The sequence below is a fragment of the Loxodonta africana genome, chromosome 24 (assembly GCF_030014295.1).
Source record: "Loxodonta africana isolate mLoxAfr1 chromosome 24, mLoxAfr1.hap2, whole genome shotgun sequence".
Lineage (NCBI taxonomy): Eukaryota > Metazoa > Chordata > Mammalia > Proboscidea > Elephantidae > Loxodonta > Loxodonta africana.
Genome location: NC_087365.1, coordinates 11,984,941 through 12,002,440, shown reverse-complemented (window position 1 = coordinate 12,002,440; position 17,500 = coordinate 11,984,941). Strand labels below are relative to the sequence as shown.

Genomic DNA, 17,500 nt, shown 5'->3' with positions numbered 1-17,500 from the left:
TAGTCAAGGTCTTTAACAAACGTGCTGACCAAATAAGCAAATGGGATAGTCTGCAGGAGGAAGCACTTGCCGTATTAGAAAGTTTAGTGTTTGTTTGTTTTTTTCCTTCATTCCCTAGTTTTTGAATAATAATACCAGGTTCTACTGTAAGATTTACAAAACATGGTGACTTTAATAAAAAAGGAAACAAATTAAGGCCAAAACTTTTTAATAATTCGTAGAATACGGTCAATTGCTAAGCTAAGGATCCACTACTTGGATAGAAGATAAAGATGTCTGGGCCTGGGCTAAACTCATGAGTTCACACACCAGAGCTAGAGCTTGGATCTGGCTTCCAGATCAGATGAAACCAGGGATGGGAGAAGAAACAGGAGATCAACCTTTCTACTTCATGCCTAGGCCCAAGCCAACAGCAAGTTGACTTGGCTAATTGAAATGAGAAAGGAATGTGTAATGATTTACCAAACCAAAAGCAAACCCAGTGCCATCAAGTCGATTCTGACTCATGTAATGATTTATTTATCTGTAAGTCATTCCAACAGTAAAGCAAACAAAGGGCCTCAAAGAACTTCAGCAAGGCCAGGTCATTACTTGCCTTTAAGTTTGTGATTGTTGTTTTGCTCTTCTCCATTTGAATAATGAACTTGGCTTCCAAGTCCTTTTCCCTGCAACAGAAATAATTCAGCATTTTTTAGGAGAGAAAAAACTGTTTTAAGAAAATGTTTTATTTACTTATTAATATGGGAATTTGTTTTTAAATGGCATGTGAAGAACAATCCCTGCTAATGAAGCCACCACCAAGGCTTCCGCCACTCCACCCCAGTTTCCCCCTCCGTCGTAGCCCACCAAGCCACAGCTTCTGAGGCTTGGCCTGACTGCGGCGCAGCCCTAACCATGGCTCAAATCTGCTGCCGGAATCCCGCGCTCAGACAAGGATCTTGGCACATGCACAGGACCTGAAGAATCACAGCCCTGAACTGGACCCCAGATTTGAACATCACTGGAGAGGAAGACGTCTCCCAGCACACAGCTGCACCCGAGCCCATCTGTAAAGTGAAAATTCCCTTCCTTTACAAATTGACTCAGCACCTGGATCTCTAAATATGGACACAGGAGGGATGGGGTATTGGATTTTGGGTGCCAATCCCTGCCCCTTGGGGACTGCAGAACATAAAAGCTCCAAGCTTGCCTGAGGCAGGGAACTCGTGGTCTTTCAGCTCCTAGGCCCTACATTGCTCCTTGTTTGCGCAAACAATAAATATCCACTGTCTGTTTCCCTTGCAACTGGTGGGGTCGTGTCCATCTTATTTCAATCAGCTAATAGGACAGGACAAGAACCCATGTTTAGTTACACTAACACTCTTTCTAAATCCTTATAAACATGAAGACGCACCAAATAGATGCCAGCATCAAAAAACTATGAAAAATAATGTGTTGTCAAAACCTGGAAGTTGTTCCCACTGGCCAAAGTTAAAAAACTTGGTTAAGAGCTACGGCTACTAACCAAAAGGTGGGCAGTTCAAATCTACCAGGAGCTCCTTGAAAACCCTATGGGTAAGTTCTACTCTGTTCTTATAGGGTCACTGTGAGTCAGAATCAACTTGACAGTAACGGGTTTGTTTTTTTGGCCAAAGTTAAGAAATGTAACACCAAAAAGGATAATAACTACGATAGAGTATAACACATAAAATACAGTATTACGAACTGAATTGTGTCCCCCCAAAATATGTGCTGAAGTCCTAATCCCAGTACTTGGAAATGTGACCCTGTTTGTTATATAATAATAAGGCCATATCTGACTAGGGTGGGGCCTAAACGTAATCACTTCTAAGTGGTGTCTTATTGAAAAGAGCAGGATAGGCACAGAACACACACACAGAGGAAGAAAGAGGCTATGTTGAGGACCTGTCTATAAGCAAAGGAACGCCAAGAAACTCTCAGGACTATGGACAATGAAGGACCTTCTCCAAGAGGCCATGCCTGGACTTGGACTCTCCAAATTTAGACAAAATAAATTTCTCCTCTTTAAAACCACCCACTTAAAGTATTTCTTGTTACAGCAGAACTAGGTAATTAAGACATATGCTTAAGTATATGAATTAATAATTAAAAAATAAAAACTCAATGGTCAATTTGGAGGATCAAGAGAACCACATTATTTTGAAAACTAATAAACAGAAAGAACCATTTATCCTGCATTTCCTAAATGATCTGTACCTCAAGGTAAACAAACAATTATCAAGGGAAGTTTCTCTTAGATGTATTCCAGCTAATAAGTGAAGACGGAATGACAGAATTAGAATATCATCATTTTGCTACCACTAGTGGAGTTTTTTTTTTTTTTTTTTTAGTGGAGTCCTGGTGTCGCAGTAAGAGCTCAGCTACTATCCAGTAAACATTGGCAGTTTAAATCCACCAGGCGCTCCTTGGAAACCCTATGAGGCAGTTCTACTCTGTCCTATAGGGTCGATATAAGTCAGAATTAACTCAACGGCAATGGGTTTGATTTGTGTTTTTTTAGTGAATTAGTGGATTTAGGGAGTGATCATCAATAACTGCTAACCCAGCCTCAAAAGACAACCAGAAATAATATAAGTCCTAACTAAAGTACCAACACCCACTTCCAAAAGACCTGACTCTGATCAATGCTGTATACTGAACTACCAGGAAATAGAGGAAGTGGGAACATGTCAAACACTACCAGGGGAGGCAAACAACATAATCTAACCTGTGAGAAGTACTACTGGACAAATGACCTGGTGTTTTCAACAACAACAACAAATTGCAAGGAATATAAAGATGGACAGGGATCCTATAGATTAAAAAAGACTTTAGAGACATCAACCAACCAGATTCCAATTCAAACAGAAATTTTTTTTTTTTTTTAATTATAAGACATATAGAGAAATGTAACACTGACTGCGTACTTGCTGATATTAAGGAATCGTTATTAATATTTTAGCTGTGATAATAATACTGCATGTGGACCCCGAAACTGTGGTGCTTGACATGCCTAAGATGGTCCCATATCTAAATTAAACTCCAATTTGAATTAAGCTGCAGCTTGGCCTAAAACCTCTAATCCTGCTGTTTCAAAAAGACACTTCGGTTTCATGTAAAAGTTTAATTGTTTCTAACACAGAAAGGAGCAAAGGTCAGGGCTTTAGTTTGTATGAAGAATTATTTGTTAAAAGATGTTTGTCAAGAACGTTTGTGCAGCTTGATCCAGGTGAAATGTCTTAGTCAACATGCTCCAGGAGGTTAAAAATCGAATTCATAATGTTAAGAAGGTCTGTTAGCTTAACAACCACCTTGTAACTTTTTGCCATGTACCACCTTCATGCCTCCAAGCACACAGCTTTTTACTCCGCCTAATAAAAACCTCACTGTCCTCTTGCATTTTGGAACACTGTGATATCCTGCCTGGGTATTACAACATGTCCAGGTTTGCAAACCCTTTCTTCTTCCAATAAAACTCTTTGGTTTCACTCTTAACAGAGTGAAAGACTGATGCTTTGCTACAACATTTCCTGGTGACCACGAAGGGACCTAAAGGTGAATTGACCTCTCAGCCTCTGAGACGCCAGGGATTTGGGCTAGTAACAGTACTAGGCTAGGCCATATTTGGGTCCTCCATTTCCACGGCGGATTCAGGAGTTGCGGCAAGCTAAATACCTCTCATGTCTGAGCCTCCACTATTCTTTGTGTAGAAGCTTTCTGCGTTTTATTGTGGGTTTTGCCTTTCTCTTTCTTTTTTATTTTTCTAACATGAACATAAGTTTCTTTGGCTTTTGCTTAAGAATCTCAGAAGCTTAAAGCCTTTAGAAACTATAAGCATGAGCCAGGGCAAAATACTGCTCAAATTTTCTGCAACAGTCCTTATTTTGGCCAGTTCTAAGACTCTGAAAGCCCCAACTTTTGTTTAAAGCCTCTCGAGCTAACTTTATACTGCCTTTGAAACAGTCCTTATTTTGGTCGGTTCTAAGACTCTGAAAGCCCCAACTTTTGTTTAAAGCCTCTCGAGCTAACTTTATACTGCCTTTGAAAATATGGGAAATGCCAAATCTAAGAGTTATACTGAGCCACCTTCAGGGTCTCCAGCTCATGACATGAACAAGCATTTCAGTTCTTCAACATGTATGTTTTTATCTGCTTGGTTCAACCTAACCAAGGGTGGTTTAGATGATCAGTGGCCACTTTTGAGAACCTTTGATCTTTCTGTATTAATTCTTCTGTGCAATAAATTAGAACAGAAAGGGTCCCAGACAAAGCAGTTACAATGGGACACCTTTTTTAATTGGTTTTTTGAGGCGTCTATAATACATCAAAACAGCAAAATATCCTCTCCGCATAATACTGTTTCCAAATTGACTAACAGAATAAAGAACCGCGGGATACAGTTTCTGCAGTCACTAAACAAAATAAGGAATTACAAAATCAGAGCTCTGTTATACAGGTACCCCCTGCTGCAGCTCCCTCTGCAACCTCTGCTGGCAATCTCTCCATTGTCCTCCTCTAACTTCTTATCCTTCTGAAAACACTTAACTGAACTTCGCTTTTTTTCCAGAAGAATCTGCAGAAGATTCAAGGTCAGAGAGTCCAAAGCCCATTCCTGAAATGTCTTTTAAGATTCACCCTGCAGAATCCGGAGTGGGTACCGGAGAAAATCCAAAGAACCCTATTATTTCTTTTATTCCCTAGACTCACAGAATTACATAGCATTATTAAAGATTTTCCAAACACTGTGAGAATCCTTATAAAATTGATAAAGAATTCAAAGCCTTTATCGAAGCTTATCAGCCAGGGTTGCTTGATTTATATCAGTTAGTCCATGTGTTAGTTGTCCCTGGGGAAGCCAAACAGTGGTTAGAATATGCTGACCAGGAAAATCCTTAAGACAGTACAGCCTTGGATACAAACAAAACATCCAAAATCCTTCTCAAAGAAGCTGGAGATAAGGGCACAAAGTTACTTGAAGTGATCTCTAAGGCTTTTCCCCCATAAATAATTGGACAAAAATCCATTCTTGTATACAAAATAAAGGTGAAAGTATACATGACTATCACGCCAGATTATTCCAGTTTTCAGAACATTCTGGGTTACATCCTTTAGATGAAGAAACTAAGGGGGCCTTTAATGTAGTATTTATATCTGGCCTCCGACCTGAAATGTCAGTCTTAGTTAAAAGATAACATTTAGACCGGAAGGCCACTCCCACTGTGGAACTGACCAATTTAGCTCATGAGCTTCCCTTAACCTTAGAAAGAAAGCTGACTGCTAAGGCTAACATATTAACGGCCTTTCAATTACAGCAGCTACAAGGGCCTAATCAGAAAATACATTTTAAACCTCCAAAGGATCTAAAACTAGTCTGTATTATAAAAAACATGGCCATTGGAAAAATGAATGCTTTAAATTGAAGAATAAACAGAAGGTTTCCACCCCAATCACCTCTCTAGCCCCTGACTCAGAATGAAGGGGCCCTGATGACAATACAGGGACTTTTCTCATGGTGGTTCTGAACTCTCAAAGACAACTATGTACATTAATGGTGAACCTTGATCAACTCTCTCTGTCATTAACTCCATGTGTTTACAAAAGCCCCTGCCTCAGAGTACAAAAGCTTCAAAAATAGTGGGGGTTACTAATAAAGAATAAACGCTAGTTCATTCTTGACCTGTATAAATATCTTTTCTCCCATAGAGGATTTACACATTTTTCTACTGAGTTCTGACACTTCAGTTAATTTAATACAAAGAGATATTTTATCTAAATGCAACAGGCAGTTATAGTTTAATGAAAAGGGGAAAATAGTATTACTCTTGCCTGAGAATTAGAACTTAGGGATGGTAACATTCAAAAAGAAGAGGCTCTTTGCCATATGCAAAGCCTCACTATGCCCCTTCTGAATTCAGTTTGTTCAGTTCCTCCCCTCTGAAGTAATTTCTCAGATTCCTGAGACCCAGTGGGCTACATCTTCTACAGACATTGGCCAAGTTTTGTCCACTACACCTATTAAAATCCAAGTGGACACACCTATGCCTTTGTCTAAGATTTCCCAATATCTACTTAAACGAGAACCAAAAGAGGGACTAAATTCTATTATTACTGATTTTCTTTCTATCGGGTAATCGTCCCTTGCATTCATCCTTGCAACTCATGTTGTCTTAGTTACCTAGTGCTGCTGTAACAGAAATGCCACGAGTGGATGGCTTTAACGAACAGAATTTAATCTCTCACCATTTAGGAGGCTAGAAGTTCAAATTCAGGGTTCCAGCTCCAGGAGAAGTCTTTCTCCCTCTGTTGGCTCTCGGGTGAAGGTCTTTGTCATCAATCTTCCCCTCAGTCTATTAAACTCTCAGTACAGGGACCCTGGGTCCAAAGGACACGTTCTGCTCCCAGCTCTCCTCTCCTGGCAGTCAGAGGTCCCGCTCCTTCCTTTTGCTTTTCTTTTTTGTATCTCAAAGAGACTGACTAAAGCTAAAACTTAATCCTGCAGATTGGGTCCTGCCTCATTAACATAACTACCTGTAATCCTGCCTCACAACATCATAGAGGTTAGGATTTACAGCATATAGGTAATTACATCAGATCACAAAATCGAGGACAACCACACAATACTGGGAATCAAGGCCTAGGCAAGTTGACACATTTTGAGGGGGATACAATTCAATCCATAATATTCCACCCTTTGCCCCCTGTCATGGATTGAACTGTGTCCCCCAAAAATATGTGTATCAATTTGGCTAGGCCATGATTCCCAGTATTATGTGATCCTCCACCATTTTGTCATCTGATATGATTTCCCTACGTGTAGTAAATCCTATCACTATGATGTTAATGAGATGAATTAGCGGCAGTTATGTGGATGAGATCTACAAGATTAGATTGTATCTTGAGGCAATTTCTTTTGAGATGTAAAAGAGAGAAGGGAACGGAGAGATAGGGAGACCTCATACCAGCAAGAAAGTGCACCAGGAGTAGAGTGTGTCCTTTGGACCCGGAGTTCCTGCACAAATAAGCTCCTAGTCCAGGGGAAGATTGGCGAGAAAGACCTTCCTCCAGAACCGACAGAGAGAAAGCCTTCTCCTGGAACTGACACCTTGAATTTGGACTTCTAGCCTATTAGGATATGAGAAAATAAATTTCTCTTTGTTGAAGCCATTCACTTGAGGTATTTGTTAGACCAGCAACAGATGTCTAAGACAGCCCCCCAAAAGTCATGTCCTTGCCAAATGTAGAACAGTTTCACCCCATCATATCATCCCAAAAGTCTTAAATCAACTACAAATCCAAATATCTCATCTTTTGCAAAATTCCTCTTCATCTGTGAAATCTAAAACATAAGTTATCTGCTTCCAAAGCACAATGGTTGAGCAACCACAAGGTAGTCATTTCCATCACAAATGGGAAAAACTGGAGGGAAAGAAGGGATGACAGGAACCACACAAGTCAGCAGAACACACTACATTAGCTCTCAAAGCTTGGAAATAATCTTCTGTTCTCTGAGACCATTTAGGCAATGGCCCTGCCCTCCAGACTCTGGGTATTAGCCACACTCTCCAAATTCTGGGTGGAGACCACTAAGCCATGGCCTTTAGCTCTATCTTCCAGGTCCACTGGGATGGCAACGCTGCTCCTTCAGGTTTGGTCGGCCCCATTCTCCTAGTCTGAGCGGTGACCCTACCATTTGCCCCCGGCAGGTCCCATTCTTCTGCCACTTGGGCATGGCAGCCCCACCCCCTCAAGCTTTGGGCAGCAGATAAGGCCCCATCCTGCTGACACTCGTGAAAGGCAGCCCCATACTTTAGAACCAAGTTGGTGAAGATGTGACTCTTCGAAATCTAAGAGATTGCAGCCCCATCCTTTGAGACCCAGCAGGCCACGGGTGCACCCTTTGAAACATCAAAGGTTGTGGCACTACCCTTTAAGACCAAGGCAACTCTGCTTCTTGTGTTCTCTGTCTCTTCAGCTTCTGTTTCCTGGTTCCTTGACCTATTAGCCCCTTGGGCCTCATGGGCAGCCCAGCATCAGCCTTGCTTGGGCAAGTGTTCCAAAGCTCTTTAGCTCTACCAATAAGTACTTGGAGGCATCCCACTCCCCCAGTAAACCTCGGCCAGAAGGGACTCAGTTCTCTTGCTCCATGGGTCAGCAAACACAGCCCCACTGATAAGTGCCCAGAGGCACCACACCCTACCAGGAAGCCTCCTGCTTGAAGGCACTCAGCTCTGTTGCTCCATGGGTTGGCTCCTGCGTCATCTCATGCTAGTCTCCTGGTTCTGCTACTGCCATTTCTCTGCTGCTACTGCTGCTGCTTGCCATCTGTGCCATATCTGGTGTTACAGTTCTCCTCATTTCCTTCTGAGCCTTCACCAGAATTGTCTTTGATGTCCATAATTCCACTAAGAGCCTCTTCAGAGCAATCTAGGCTTTTACTATAGACACTTTAAAACTCTTCCAGCCTCTATCCATTCAGTTTCAAAATCGCTTTCACATGACAGGAATCTGTTTGAACAGCACCACACACTTCCGGTACCAAATTCTGTCTTAGGTATCTAGTGCTGCTACAACAGAAATACCTCAAGTAGATGACTTTTACAAACAGGAATTTATTCTCTCACAGTTTAGGAGGCTAGAAGTTCAAATTCAGGGAGCCAGTGGCAGCGGAAGGCTTTCCCTCTCTGTTTGCTCTGAGGGAAGATCCTTGTCATCAAGCTTCCCCTGGGTCTACGAGCCTCTAACCACAAGGACCCTGGGTCCAAAGGACATGCTCTGCTCCCAGCTCTTCTCTCTTGATGGTAGGAGGTCCCTCTCCTCTCTGCTCACTTCTCTTTTTTATATCTCAAAAGAGATTGACTAAAGATACGACCTAACTTGTAGATTGGTTCCTCCCTTATTAACATAATTGCATCTAATCCTGCTTCATTAACATCATAAAAAAAAAAAACCCACTGCCGTCGAGTCGATTCCAACTCATAGCGACCCTACAGGACATAGTAGATATTATGATTTATAACATATAGGTAATTACATCATATCACAACATGGAGGACAACTACACAGTACTGGGAATCATGGCCTTGCCAAGTTGACACACATTTTGGGGGGACACAATTCAATCTATAACACCTATCCGTCCAGTTAAAATGCCACACTATCGAGTTTGAAGATTTGTCCAAGGCCTACATGCCATTAATCTCACTTTCATTGCTAGATTTCCAGTTCTCCCTAACCCACACGCACTACTTTCCAATGTTCCCCTACGCAGCCTATCTTACTGTACTAAACCTTTGTAGTGCATTTTTCAGTATACCTGTAGACCCTGAAAGCTAATTATTTGTTTGTTTTCACTTGGAAAAACAAACAATTTACCAAGACTGTCATGCGGATCACTATGAGTCAAAATCAACTCGACAGCAACAGGTTTGGTTTTTCGTTTGTCTTGCTGCAAGGATTCAGGGAATCTCCCACAAACATTCCCAGATTTTTACAGGCAGAGTTGCAACCTTTGCAATCTCCAAATGAATCTACTTTATTACAATATAACTTACTGGTATGCACCACCTCTTAACAGGACTGCCTGGAGGACAGCATAACTTTACTAAAGCGTTTAGCTGTTGGAGAACATAAAGTTTCAATAGAAAAACTGCAATTAGCTCAGCCTTCTGTCAAATACTTAGGTCATTTTATCTTTGCAGAAGGCATTTCTATTTACCCCAAGGGAAAACAGGCTATTGCAGCCTTTCCTTTATCTACAACAAAGAAACAATTAAGGGGATTTTTAGGACTCTGTGGCTATTGTCAAGCCTGGATTCCTAACTTTTCTTTCATGACTCAATCTTTATACAAGTATGTGAAAACCTCTAAGTTTGATCCCTCCTATCTCACCCCAGGAGTTCAGAGGGCAGTAACTAAAGTGAAAATGGCTTTGACTAATATGCCCATTTTAATACCAAAAAGCCAAACCCGTTGCCATTGAGTCGATTCCAACTCATAGCGACCCTATAGGACAGAACAGAACTGCCCCATACGGTTTCCAAGAAGTGCCTGGTAGAATCAAACTGCCGACCTTTTGGTTAAGAGCCATGGCTCTTAACCGTTATGCCACTGGGGTTTCCATGCTGAATTCAGGACTCCCTAATTATCATTTGGACTTTTCTTTATTTGTACATAAAGTTTCTGGTAACGTATTAGGTGTTCTTACCCAGAAACACAAAGGACAACATAGGCCTGTAGGTTACTACAGCGTGAAGATGGGCTCTGTGGCCAGAGCCTAATCTCCTTGCCTCAGGGATGTAGCTGCTACTTCAAAATTGGTTGAAAACGCTGCAGATACAGTTTGGGGATTTTTTTTTTTTTTTTTTTTTTGGTTTATATATACCCAATGCCATGTCCAGAAATCCTGGTGGTATAGTGGTTAAGAGCTACAGCTGCTAACCAAAAGGCTGGCAGTTCCAATCCACGATGTACTCCTTGGAAACCGTATGGAGCAGTTCTACTCCATCCTACAGGGTCGCTATGAGTCAGAATCGACTCAACAGCAATGGGTTTTGTTTTTGTTTTTTACTGTAATGCCACATCCATTTTACTTAATTCTGCTTTAACCCAACATTTATCTGCCAGCAGACTCACCTCCTATGAGGTCCTTCTTCTGGTAGCCTCAAATATTAGACTGCATACAATGGCTAATTTAAACCCAGCCACTCAGCTCCCCGTAGCTGATAAAGATGACTGTCCCTCCCAAGACTGTCTAGATCTGAGCTGACTTTGGCCCCCCACAGTGATTTAAAAGAAACTCAATAAATTCTGAAATGATTTTATTTGCAGATGGATCTTACCTAAAACCAACACGTAACTTTCATTAACAGGCTGGTTATGCTGTTACAACTTCTACTGGAGTCCCTGAAAGGGTCCGCAAACTTATTAAGGGAAGGTCTGTGACTGTTTTTACGGATTTTGTATATGCATTTGGAGTTGTTCGTGATTTTGGAATTGGTCTCCTGCATGAAAGGCAAGATTTCTACCACTGAACTGCTAACAAACATGTTATGTAATATTAATGTCTTTCTATTACCCACTTCTAAAATCAAAACTTAAGATGGTGGGTGGGCTTCAAAGGGCTCCCACCCTCCCCAAAATAATACACATTGGCGGGAGAAAGGAAGAAAGGTAGCAGTTTCATTTGTCTGTGTACCATGCCTTTCCTCAGTTCCTCAAAAGGCTCTGTGGTCCCAAAAGATAGGAATCCCTGTTCAGACTCTTGTTATTTAAAATGTGGTCCTGGAAGCAGCAACAGCAGTAGTCCTTGGGAGCATGTTAGATATGAAGAATCTTAGACCCCACCCCCTGGGAATCTTCATTTTAACAAGATCTCTAAATGATTCCGATTAACATTAAAGCTTGGAAAGCACTGCTCTGACATTTCATTTAATATTACATGATACACTGGTCTTATGCTTACATTTATAATGTGAAATGCCACAATGTTCCCTACTTCTTACACTGGGAAACTCACTAACTTTGTTCTCTAACCTTTCAGTTTTATCTTTACAACCATACTCAAGTATATGGATATAACATAAGTGAGTTGACAATGTCTCTACTCTTGGCTCTTTTGTGATGATTTATGACCAAGAGCAATAAATGTCTGACTTATTCTGATCTGAGAAATCATCTGAGTATCATGACATCCAGTTCCCTCATTCTCAGCACCCTGCCAGGCTATCAGCTTCTAGCCTTTTCTATACCCAGGCAGTTTCTCAACGTTAATCTAAGACTAGAGCTGACAGTTTGGAATTCATTTTGAAAAATAATCACAGGTCATCAAGATTAACATGGAAGCCATCTGTCCCCAGAAAGTTTATGCTCTACTAACAATTACCTAGCTTGTTTCCCTCTTAAGCGTAAAAACTAAAGCTTTACCAAAAAGGTGTATTTTTACTCCAAAAATAACCTCTAAATACGTTATTTTATAGCAAAGTGTTAGAGTTTTAGCCATGACAGTAAATCTCTTACTAAACCCACTGCTGTCGAATCCCTTACTAGGTCCCCGAAAATACTTAAGGAGAACCAATAAAGTCGATGGTTGGAGTTACTGAGTATTGAAACTAACCCTTGGATCCATTTATCCCTTGGAGATCCCAGGAGAGTTATCAAACTTCCAAATATGTCAAAGATGAAAGAAAGGAAAGAAGGAAACCTCCAGTACTCACTTTCCCTCCACTCTCTGATGATCGATCCTGCTTAGCCCCCCATCCAGCGGAGACTCTGGCTATAGTCAAGGCCTTGTCTTCACCCCTAGGGCCCTTCACTATGATAGGTGGCTTCAGAGTCCATACGGACACTCAATTCAACAGCCCTACCTCCTACTCCATCACCCCATTCAGTTACAAGTCCTGTCTAATCTACTGCCTGTCCAATCTGCCTCAGTGGTCACCACTTCTCTTTAGTTTCTATGCCTTTACCTTTGCACCCTCCCAGACAAACCACACACTCTATTCTGCTGTCAGAGAGATCCTTCCAAAATATACACATCATGATGCTCCCATTTTCAACTCCTGCCATGACATCTCAAAGCCTACACCATGAAGACCAAACTCTCAGTGGTATGCAAAGCCCTTCCTGAGCTGGAACTAACTTGTTTTGCCACTGCGACACTATGCTGTTGTTGTTGTTTGGTACCATCAAGTAGGCTCCGATCCATAGCGACCTTACGCATAACAGAAAAAACGTTGCCCAGTCCTGCACCATCCTCACAGTTGTTGCTATGTTTGACCCCACTGTTGCAGCCACTCTGCCAATCTATCACATTGAGGGTCTTCGTTTTTGTTGCTGACCCTCTACTTTACCAAGCATGATGTCTTTCTCGGGGGATTGGTTCCTCCTGGTAACATGCCCAAAGTATGTAAGACAAAGTCTCACCATCCTCACTTCTAAGGAGCATTCTGGCTGTATTTTCTCCATGACAGCTTTGTTCGTTCTTCTGGCAGTCCATTGTACATTCAACATTCTTCGCCGACATAACTGAAATGCATCAACTTCTTCAGCCTTTCTTTTTCATTGTCCAGCTTTCACATGTTATAAGGCAACTGAAAACACCATGGCTTCAGTTGGGTGCATCTTAGTCATTAAAGCGACATCTTTGCTTTTTAAGATTTTTAAATAGATCTTTTGCTGCAGATTTGCCCAATGCAATATCTTGTTTGGTTTCCTGACTGCTGTTTCCATGGGCATTGACTATGGATGCAAGTAAAATGAAATCCTTGACAACTTCAATATTTCCTCTGTTTATCATGATGTTGCTCATCGGTCCAGTTGTGAGGATTTTTGTTTTCTCTACATTGAGGTGTAATCCACACTGAGGTCTGTAGTCTTTGATCTTCATTAGTATATCAAGTCCTCTTTACTTTCGGTGAGCAAGGTTTTATCATCCATATATCGCAGGTTGTTAATGAGTGTTCCTCTAATCCTGATACCTCGTTCTTCATATAATCCAGCTTCTCGGGTAATTTGCTCAGCACACAGATAAACTCACCACAAAGTAAAGTAGAGAGGGCTAGTAAAAACAACACAAACACTCAATAAGATGGACTGACACAATAGTCACAACAATGGATTCAAACAGCGCAAGACCAGGCAACGTTCCATTCTTCTGCATGTAGGATCACCATGACTCAATGGCAACTAACAGCAACAACACCACCACCTCCTCACCTGGCCAACGCCAGCTCTGGCTGGTCTTGACTTCATAATCTCTGGTGAGCTTCCTGAGTCCTCTGCCCTATCCCCTTGTTAGATGGCTGTCTTTCTTGTCTGAGACACCAGACTGTGAATATCTTAAGAGTAAGGACCGTGTTGGTCTGTGTTTACAATATCAGCTCCTACCACAGTGCCTGTAACTTTGAGGTGTTCATAAAATGGCTGCTGAATGTGACAAACTGACTGACTGAAGTATTCACGAATGGCTCTCACCCCAGGCTTTAGTTTGCCATGTCCAGTCTCTGCCTAAGCCCCTCTCTCTCCGGGTTCCCTGTCATTCTTGGTTCTCCCTTCCTGCACACAACCACTTCCTACCCACATCCTTAAGCAAGGCTTGTCTTGGGTCTAGTTTGACTCACCTCCTGATAAAGCTTCAAAATCAATTTCCATTTATACCTACCTAACTCATCTTGCTCATGCAGATTTCATCCCTGTTGATGTCATCTCTCCAGTTAGTCTAGAGAATTCCGCAGAAGCACTCTCCGTAACCTGAGTCCACCAACACAAGAACAACACTCACGATCAGCACTCAATGCTTGAATTTGTGATCCTTCAACTGAAAAATGTTAAACATCAGGCACTAAGAGCACCTAAGCCTTGGGACAATTTCCTCTGGCGTTTAAGAAACATGGGAAATAAATCTTGATATTTTTCATACACTCAGAAAATAAATAATCCTGAAATATTATTTGAACATTGATTTGATAATAAAGCAAAATGAACTGTCTCTCCCTGGCCACCTCAGTGAATTGAGTTTCTCAACCAAAAAGTCAATTATGGCCCCTTCATATGTATAAGTAATTTATCTGAAAGGCCTGGAAACTAGATCATAAGATGCTACAAATGGACCAACTAGAGTAAGTATATTGAGTCGCAGATCAATATTGAAGACAGAAAAGGAAATAGAAAGGAAAAGATTTTAAATATCCAGTCAGGAAAGAGTGAAATAATGCCAGCTCTCAAATATGTGATAGGAGAAAATGTACTAGAAAAAACAAGGCTTATGTTAATTCAAATATTTTTGAAAGGACGTTTTTAAATTATTTAGCAATTCAAACTGATTCTATCTGTCAGCTGATGGTATTTATTCACTCTATAATAAACAGCTGGATTGGATGACTCGGGGATCTCCAAACCGAACCATTAGTTTAAAAGAGTCTCAAGAGTACAGGGGTGGATTATCCAATAGGCAACATAAGCACGGTGCTTACCTTGCTTACAAGATCATCTGTAGTGAACAATTTCACATTTTTTCACATCAAAGATTCTGTTTCCAGGTATAGCTGGCAACTGTTTCTCTCCCAGCCCCACAGCACCTTTCTACAGTATCAAAGCCTCTTTTCAAGTTAACAGTCCCTGACCCAGTAAGCAAGGTAAGCAGAGAATTACTTACACTTACTTACTAATCTGTAGTGAACAATTTCACATAGGTTTCACCACATCAAAGATCTGCAGTTAACAATTTCACATGGCTTTCATCACATCTTTGATTCATTTCACATGAAACCCATGTGTAATTGTTCACTACATATTAGTAAGTAAGCACAAGTAATTCTGTGCTTACCTTGCTCACTGGGTTATCCACCCCTGAAAGAGTGGCTTATTCACCTAGCGTTCCTGAAGGAAACCGGCATCCCCAAATTCACATTACAAGTTACATACTATGAACCAGTACTTAACTGCCTTCATTTTGGTGTCAGGATACTCGATAGCAAAAATAAAAATACATTTTTAAAAGAAACGCATGAGCTCCACATATACCAATATGGAAAAATGTTGAGGGAACATTGTTAAATGGGCAGAAAAATAAGTAACAAAACAGTATGTACTACAGATTGAATTACGTACCCTCCCCTAAAATATGTGTGGAAATCCTAATCCCTGTACCTGTAAATATGGAGCCCTGGTGTCGTTGGAATCGACTCGAAGGCAAAGGTTTTGGTATGGTTTTTGGTTTGGGGCGCAGTGGCTAAGAGCTCGACTGCTAAACAAAAGGTTGGTAGTTTGAATCCACCAGCTGCTCCTTGGAAACCCTCTGGGGCGGTTCTACTCAGTCCTACACAGTCACTATCAGTTGGAATCAACTCAGCAGCAGTGGGTGTGGGGTTTTTGTTTTGTTTTGTTTTGTTTTTTCTTCTTGGTACCTGTAAATAGGACCCTAAAGCTATAGGCCATGATTTGGATATTCAGCATCCAGAACTACAAGAAAATAAATTTGTTCTTTAAAGCCAACCACTTGTGGTATTTCTGTTACAGGAGCAGCAGATAACTAAGATTGCATGCAAACTACAGTCCAACTTGTGCAGAAAAAGGTGTATTATTGATAATAATAAAACAACAAAAATATGTACTTATACGCTTCTAGATGGCCAAAAGATTCCTGAAAGGAGAAACAGGAAACTGTTAACAGTGGTTACCTCTGGAGAGCTCTGGAGGGTAAGTGGAAGCAGGGCCTTCAGAGGATGAGAATAAACATTCTGCTGTTGGAATTTATTGTCGCATGATTTTATACTACTTTTATAATTAAAATAAGTTTAGTTAAAAAAAAAAAACACCCCTACTTTAAAATGCTGGATGACTCCTCAGTGCTTGAGGATAAGTCCACCTGCCTGCGTGGCATAAAAGTGAGAGCTACTTATTTTGCCCTCATCTCCCAACTGAGCAGACACACATCCTCCCACCTAGCCACAGAGGACAGCTCCCCGTGGCCTTGCATTTCCCACCTCCCCATACCTTCCATCATCCTCCTGCACTGCCTGCATTTTGCCTCTTCCCTTCCTCACTGCTCTGCATCTCCACCAGCATCGAAAACCAGACCCAAATCCTCCCTCATCGGTGAAGTGTTCATCAATAAATTACTCAAGCCCTCTGCTCCACCCAATGGCACTTCTTTTTTTATCTTTTATTAGGGTTTAGATAAAATACAGGACACGCAGTTAAATGTGAATTTCAGATAAACAACAAACACTTCTTTATTGTATGTCCCAAATACTGCACGCAACATGCTTTATTTTTGTTTGCTAAATCTGGCAACATTCTCTCTTATGCAGTGATTTTGCAGGCATTAGGCTCTTCCACGTTAGATGCATATGTATTCATCTCCCTATCCATGAATGCATCTCCCTATCCCAAGTCTACATAGTGAGTTAGCTAAGTCTTCAATAACATCTGCACCCTCAGGACCCAGCAAAGTAGCAGAGGCTCCATCAATTCGGTCACCTCACCTATCTTAGCGTGGAAACAAACTCAGGGATGTTCTGAAATCAGTGCTGCCTGTGCTGCCCCATATCCTTTCCGTCTGGTTCTAAGTGCTCCAGGATAGACTGCAGAGAGAAATTTGCTCACAACCTGGGCCTATACTACAGGTTGTGCTCAATAAAGGCCCAAGGACAGCCATGGCTGACCCCACTGGCAGTTCTGGAGCTTCAGAGTTACCCTAAGTTGAGCCAAAATGCCCAGACCTTTATATCCCTACACTGTGAGTCATGGACCCTGGGCTGCCTGGACAAGAGACATAATCTTAGGCAGATGGCTGAAATGAGACAATCCCTGAAGGGGCTAATGGTTGAAAGCTGTGTGCTGTCAGCACTCCAGCAGGTGGGTAACAAGTCTTTTATCAAAAGAGGGCGTGGGCAGAAACAATGGCCACCACACCAACTCCGCCTTAAAAATGCTGCTGGATAGCGTGTGGAAAAGAGACAGCATTAGCTACCACCTCGACACCCCAGCAGTGAGAAAGGAA

General features: G+C 41.5%; 1 protein-coding gene across 3 annotated transcripts in view; it reads right to left on the bottom strand.

Moving 5' to 3' along the window:
• Nucleotides 1-17,500, bottom strand: part of LOC100656214 (kinesin-like protein KIF16B) — a 373,573-nt gene that overhangs the window by 330,397 nt on the left and 25,676 nt on the right. For all 3 annotated transcript variants that reach the window (XM_064275760.1, XM_064275759.1, XM_064275761.1), the window contains exon 2: nt 596-665. In XM_064275760.1, the coding sequence (XP_064131830.1) occupies nt 596-665 (70 nt within the window). The remainder of the gene's footprint in view (nt 1-595; nt 666-17,500) is intronic.